Below are 7,784 nucleotides of genomic sequence, written 5' to 3' on the forward strand. Positions count from 1 at the left end.
TTTTTATTTCTTCTACTTCAAGTGATTATTAATAAACTTTATAGAAATAATATTTGGAGTTACTGATATTAATTTAAATCTTACATTTTTGGTGACTACGAAAGGAAAAGAATCCTTAATTTTCTTTTAAGAAAGCCTTTGAGTAAAGAATAGGGAGTAGATCAAAACCACTTTTCTCTCCTGCCATTTTTTTGTTTTGTTTTTTGCAGCCTTTTCGCCCTTCCCCTCTGGGGAACTCTCTTTGGAGTCTTCCTGGTGGGGGGGGACCCATCTACAGTGGTGTCTCTTCCACTTTTGTCTGCTGGACTTAGCCTGGGGCTCTTGGCCAAAACAGATAAGCTGCTTCCTGCTGCATCCTGCCATGCTGGTTATAAAGGCAGTCTGCACTCACCTGCCCGCCCGCCCACTTTACCTGCTGATTCCCCTAGTTTTCTGCACAGAAGGTGAGAAGCTAATCCCCTTGGTGTGACTGAGTACAGCTGAGTAGCTGGCTTCCTGCCTCCTGGCCCGGCTACACTCTTTCCTTCCCCCCCACTTCTGATTCAGTGAAACTCTCCAGCTCAGAGAAGGAGTTTTTGAAGGGTTACCTTAAGACCAAGCTACATTCTTCTTGGAGGTTCTTTAAGAGAATTTCTAATGATCCTTTCTTATAAGCAACCTTATTCTCTAATTAACAAAATTAACTAATTAATTCTTATATATGTCAGGTCACTGAGCATGGATTATGGGACTGTGACCTATGTGCTTGATCCCAGATATGATTCTGAACTTGCTTCGGATGTAAAAGAAGGAATAAAAGCAATGATCCAGGAAGAAGTCCAGGAGTTCTTTTTTTCTGGTGACCAACCAAGAAGAAGGGTGGTCTCATGTTGAGACCACCCACGTAAATTATTCTCTTGATTTTTACTCATTTTACTTTGTATCAGTTCATATAAGTCTTTTCTTGTTTTTCTGAAATTGCCTTGATATCAGATATATACCTCAAACCAGAATAAAATGTAACTGGAAATATTTAACACAATAAATAAAAATACAGTAAAACATGATAACATTACATTTTAAAATATCATTATGTGGCCAAAAGGAACCTTACATATGGATAGTGGACCCCCATTTCTATTTGAGTTTGATATTATAGCCTTACATCATTTCTTATAGCCCAATGGTATTCCTTTTCATTTATATTCTTTCTTTTTTATTCCTTTTCATTCATTTCTTTGTCCAGTTATGCCTAGTTAATGAACACTCCTTTAGTTTCTAAATCCTTGCTACCACAAAAAGAGCCACAGTATTTTTGTACACATGGGTCCTTTTTCCCTTTCTTTGGATCTCTTTGGGCAATAGATCTAGGAGTAGTATTTCTGGTTTTAAAGGACATATGTACAGTTAAGTAACTTTTTGGATATAGTATTAAATTGCTTTCTAGAATAGTTGGACTAATTTATAGCTCCACCAACAATGCATCAATAATTCTTTTCTTACAGCCCCTCTGACATTTGTTGTCTTTCTCTTGTCACATTTGCCAGGTGGAACCTCATCATTTTGTATTTCATTAATTATTAGTGATTTTTGGATCACTTTCTCATGTGACTATTTTATAACTCTAGGATTTCCTCCCTAGAAAACTTCCTGTTCATATCCTTTGATTATTTATTACTTGGAAAATTTATTTTGTTTTCACATCACAATGATTCATAGATATAGCTATCTCCCATCCCTTAACACAGAACACAATCCTCCCTTGTAATACAGAAAAGCAATTATTTGATATCAAAAAATCTTCACAACCTATCTCTGTGCTACCTTTCCAGCTGTAGTAGACATTAGTTTCTCTTATGAGCAAAATGATGAAGTCAGCCTGGTCATCTTACTATAACTCATTCATGGTATTCCATTATACTACTTTCCAATTAGACAAGAATGAAAATCCTTAGAAGTATAAATCCCAAACTAATGGATAAGATTAACATTGTTTTACCATTTAATTACCACCTTTGTTAATTCATTTTCTTTCTCCAGTCCATGTTCTACACAGCTGTCAAAGTGATTTTCCTAAGATTTAGGTATAACCATGTCACTGTTCTACTTAATAAGTTTTAGTGGCTCTTTATTGCCTCTGGGATCAGATATATTACCTCCCTTCGTGTACTTTGTAGTCTAGCCAAATTGGCCTTCTTGCTGTTCTTGCACATAACACTCCATCTCTTGATTTTACATATTTGCCTTAACTTTAGATCTTAGAATTCCTTATTTTCTTCAAGGCTCACCACCACCATCTGCATTCAGCCTTTCCTGATTCTTCCTTGTGGCTTGGCTGTTTCCCACTACTCTCTACATCCCATTCAACCATAGGGGTTAAGTGACTTACTTAGGGTCACTTAGCTAGGAAGTGTCTGAGTCTAGACTTGAACCCAAGATCTCCTATCTCTTGGCTTGGATGTCAATCCAGTGAGCTATCTATCTGCTACTTTTTAGTCCCATTATTTGACTATGATATCTCCTTTTCAGATTTCATTCATCTCCATTCCTATCACATGTGGAAAAATTTAATTGCTGCTGAACATATTTGAACCATCCAAGGTAAAACAAGATGTTTTTATTATTAATTTCCTGTTAAAACTTATACGTGTAAGATAATTATTGATTTGATAACATGTCCTAGACTATAAACTGGTTGCCCAAATGGTTTACCTAGTACCTAAACCTAGACCATTTTTATTACTGAGGAGGCTTAGATGACTGATGGGGACAGGGGAGTACTGATTATAGTCAAATCTATATTTTCTCTCCCAACTGATACTGAGCATAAGTGTTAAGATATGTATGGAACTACCCAGAAGTTTCTCCAGTATTAAACTGTCAGGTTTGACAAGAAGCTATCTGTCCCTAAGCCAAATTGAACTTGTCTTTGTAATGCCAGCTCCTGATTCAGTATTTGGCATTGGATGCATTTTCCGAAGTTAAGAGTTCTGTCTGCACTTCAAATGCATTATATTTTGGAGGTATATTATTGTTCGGTAATTTTTCAGTTGTATCTAACTTTTCATGACCCCATTTCAGGTTTTCTTGGCAAAGATCCTAGAGTGGTTTGCCATTTCCATCTCCTGGTCATTTTATAGATGGGGAAACTGAGGCAAACAGTTAAATGACTTGTCCAGGATTAAGTAGCTAGTAAGTGTCTGGGGTAGTTTGGAGGTATATTAAATATTAAACTTGTTCTACATTTCAAATTGCAGGCTGAAAGCTTTAAGAAATTACAACTACGATGAATTTCTTTCAAAAAAATAAAATGGATTCATCACATAGCAGTGAAATGTATAAGATAGAAGAGAACCAATTCAAATGTACTTATCCAGATGAGAGAAGAGAAAAGAATCATGTTTATTGTCTTCTTGATATCAGTGACAATACACTTGAGCAAGAGCAAAATGTAAAATCCAAGGAATTTTTTATTGGCACCGGATGGGAGGAAGCAGTGAGTTCTATTTTAATTATTAAAATATCATATGACATTTCTCAAAAGTATATCTCTTGAATGTTTGCTACATTCTTTTTCCTCAGAGTTTAAAATGTTTGTCCAAAACTTTAAAATACATATATTAAACAAAGTTAGAATTACCAGCTAGGTGATAACAAAAAGATGCAGTTTTTGCTCAGCTTCTACAAAATTGCTTGTAAAAAGAAATAGAAAGTTTTCTCTATAGAGTTTTATCTTTTTACACTATGTTAACAAAGGTTAGTTAATTTTCCACGCACATTGACCCTTCTTCAATCTGTTCCTCATTTTGAATTACTTCACTACTTACTCGTATCTCCCCTATAGAGTAGACTAGCTGGAGTGCACTGGTATTTTTTCCCTACAAGATAGTATTTAGCCTGGTTGACCTTTAGAGACATGGGGAGATGGGGACCCCTTACTTTAAGCTGGAACTGGCTCTTTGAATGTTGAGGGTGGGTACATAGATAAAGGTGGCCTGGTTGTAAGGCATCTTTCCCTGAAGGCTCCTGAGCTAGACCATGAAGATGGGGACAGATATCATCCTCCTTTTGGTTTTCAGCAATATTAATTGTGTGAACCCTCTGAGACACCTCTGAAAGAACTGGGAACTTATAAATTTCTCCTGGTTCTTGCTGTTGTCATTCAAAATAGATTTTCCTGAATCACCTCAGGGTACTTGTGGGACTTCCCCAAGAGCCCACACACTCAGGCTTCTTTCTCATCAGTCCTTTCCTTCCTAGTATCTATTTCCCATGTGCTGGCATATTGAGGGTCTACTTATTATTATGGAATAGTCAAAGAAATCAGTAAAAGTGGAAATAATCCAGATGGGAAGGTGGTACCTCTAAAAAGTTTCCATATGAAGGAAATTTCTAGGTTTCCCCTTGGATTTCACAGTCACCTTCTTTCTCTTCCATTAATAAGGAGAAACAGAAGTACTAAGATTATCATTTGTATAATTCCTTATGTAGAGGATTTTTTTTGTATGCACAGTAAGTAAATGTTTATGGTGATGACAGTGAATATTTTGAACACCATTCTCTTTCTGTATAGGGAACTAAGTATATGCTGATTTAGATAGCTACTGTTAATAAAGGATTCAAATTGGTGTAGCAAATGAAATCTGAAAAAACTGAGGAAACAAAGGTTTGAGCTAATGTATTAAGCAGTGCATGCCAATTGCATAACATAAGGACTACGCCTCTTCAGCTTGGTCTTGGATCCTGAATATAGAGGGAGACTGATTTTTCTGCATTAGAAGAAAATAATTAATAGGATATGAGCCAGGATTAGGGACTTTCCAAGTTGGGAGGAAGAGAGTAAATAGTTGCAATTCCCTGAAACCATCCAAAAAAGAAGTGTCCCACCTCTAACTCCAAACTGTCTTTATTTAATCAAAGGAACAAGGAGATAGTAACTGACTGACCAGTATAGGGCCAGTTTTCAGATAAGACAAATGGTTATTTGAGATGTATGTATCATTGTAAGAAAACTCCTTTCCTCAATCTTCTGACTGGGTTTCTGAGCTGCATAACTTAAGTCCTTAGTTAAGGGTCTCTATGCAACAGGTAGTGGTTTGTCTAGCTTTCCAGTCATACGGGGCTGGGTTCAAACAATGCAATAAAGTTTTCTCACAGTTCCCATGATTGAATAAAGTTTTCTCAAAGACAGAAATTGAACTAGACCCATAATTGAATAAAAAAGGGAACAGAAGTAACTCCAGAATTAAGTCACAAGATGGAATCAGTGTGGTTCACTCAATTACCACATTCCCCTCTTTGATTAATGGGAGAGTGACTAGCCCATTCTCCCCATGGATCACTTATCTCAGAATCTATAAATCTATAGTTTTTCATATATTCATAATCAGAATTACCTAAGTCAGGCTATAGATCAAACTTAGGGGACACACAGTGAAGTAAGTTTGAGATGGGAGATTTACATGTCAGCAAAGTAACCAAGAAGACCTAAACATAAACACCATGAAATAGAAGGCTAAAGCAGTACAATGATGATGATCCTCGATATTAAATAATATTGTCTCCTTGTATCCTGGTAACTCATTACCAATATCCATTTAATTGGTACATTTTGTCTTAAGTCTCACATGTCCCATATAGTCATCTGGTTCCTAGAAATATCTTCTCTTGAACATTCTGGAATAGGTCTTATTTTCAGGGCAGCTCTGAGGGGGCTCTACTTCTCTGGTTCCAAATAACTTTAATTCTGCTAAAACATTTCAATAATAAGACAATACAATTTAGTATAATCTCTTAAGTTTGATTTTCCTATAACTAGTTTATGTGATAAAACCAGTTCAGTCAAGCCTCATGGAACTAATCCTATTAACAAAAGAGCTATAAAAAGAATATCAAATTAAGAAACCATAATCCACTTGCAACTTTAGAGATTTTTGTGTGCCACTTACTGTTTTTATCTTTATAGAAACCTTGTGCCTGGCATAAGAATTTAAAAAAAATTCATTAGGGTCTAACTTATAAAGCAAACCCTCTGTCTTTTAAAATTATCAGACTAATACTTTAAAATGGAAAAATAATTTCATTTTTTAATTATCAATGCAATTTTATATGTAAAATCCTTAATCCAATTTTGAGAACTTATTACTAAAACATAATCAAAGCCTGAATTTCCATATTATGTACATTTGGAAGTCATTAATAAACATACGTATGTCATCTTGTAGGGAAAAATCCAATCCTGTTGCTTTCTCAAAATTTACTATTCCATGTAATTAGAAAACTTTTAGATTACATCTTTGTCTTAGAAACTGTAAGATTTTTCATACTTGTTTCCTATTATAGTAACTCAGAGATATTCCAGTATAAATCTGTTACAGATTTGTACTGTACTTACAAAACTTCTACTACTTGTCCTGATTATCAAAGTTTGCTATGAAAGGAAAGGGAGGAATATAGTTTTTCATAACATGAGAAAAAACTCCTTTAGCTCTGTTTGATTCTAGGCATGAGTTGTATCTGACAGCCAATCATGTAGTAAAGCTCCATATTATTATCCACAGGTATAAAAAAGCCAGACTCAAGATTAACCAACTGGGGAAATTTACCTTTCAGAAAGGATATAGCACAAGGGGAAACTGAGTCAAGAGACTCCTACCTACAGCCATGCCAAGGTTGTTTCCTCAAATTTTCCCAGGGAAAGATATCTATCTATAGCAGTTCTCAGGTTGCAGTATATGCCATTTTCTACTATGAGCTTTTAATAACAATTCAGGTAACTATCTTTGTAATCAAAACTGAAAACAATATTAAATTATAGTTCTGAGTTTTTACCTCAAAATAGCAAAATTTCACTAATCTAATTTTATTAAACTTAAGGCTCAAATATTATTAATTTTCTTATATTTCCCTACCAGTTATAAGCCATGATCCTTTACTTACAAATTAAAATTAATCACATTCTGGGGTTTTAGACATAAAACAAATACCTGATAGTTGACTCACATTGATGTATTGAAGATACATATTTAAACTAATTTATATATATATATATATGTGTGTGTATATATATATATACACACATATGATTTACTGAAAAAAAAAACCTTCTCAGAGAAACACTGGCTAATTCTGCAAATCTCCAGACTAACAAATATTCATCACCCTAAGGTATTGTATATTAAACCTTTAAGATTGGAGTCTATTAAGACTAAGTTGGAGGGGGCAGCTGGGTAGCTCAGTGGAGTGAGAGTCAGGCCTAGAGACAGGAGGTCCTAGGTTCAAATCTGGCCTCAGATACTTCCCAGCTGTGTGACCCTGGGCAAGTCACTTGACCCCCATTGCCTACCCTTACCACTCTTCTGCCTTGGAGCCAATACACAGTATTGGCTCTAAGATGAAAGATGAGGGTTTAAAAAAAAAAAAAAAGACAAGTTGGTTCAAGATGTAATTTTAGTATATACCTTTCCAGGTATAACTTCATAATTTTCATAATTACAGATCATCACATAAATAACTTCAGTATTATAAACAGGCTTTTAAAATTCTCCTTTATTTTACAAGGATTGGAAGAGATGGGTTCCATGTTCATAATAAACCAGTGCATTGTTTAGGAACCTCACAACATTCAATAGATTCTTTCACAGGGCTTTATATTGTGGCCTTGCTCACACAGATGCTCCCAGGAAACTTGGCAAGTTTCCAAATAAGGTAATATCTATAAGCGCGCGCTCTCTCTCTCTCTCTCTCTCTCTCTCTCTCTCTCTCTCTCTCTCTCTCTCTCTCTCTCTCTCTCTCTCTCTAATAAA

General features: G+C 35.3%; 1 protein-coding gene across 1 annotated transcript in view; it reads left to right on the forward strand.

Moving 5' to 3' along the window:
* C2H16orf46 (chromosome 2 C16orf46 homolog) overlaps positions 1-7,784 on the forward strand; it is a 43,579-nt gene that overhangs the window by 13,646 nt on the left and 22,149 nt on the right. Inside the window, exons 2-3 of the mRNA XM_044660959.1 lie at positions 2,509-2,580; positions 3,237-3,475. Of these exons, the coding sequence (XP_044516894.1) occupies positions 3,266-3,475 (210 nt within the window). The 5' untranslated portion in view covers positions 2,509-2,580; positions 3,237-3,265. The remainder of the gene's footprint in view (positions 1-2,508; positions 2,581-3,236; positions 3,476-7,784) is intronic.

The sequence above is a fragment of the Gracilinanus agilis genome, chromosome 2 (genome assembly GCF_016433145.1).
Source record: "Gracilinanus agilis isolate LMUSP501 chromosome 2, AgileGrace, whole genome shotgun sequence".
NCBI lineage: Eukaryota > Metazoa > Chordata > Mammalia > Didelphimorphia > Didelphidae > Gracilinanus > Gracilinanus agilis.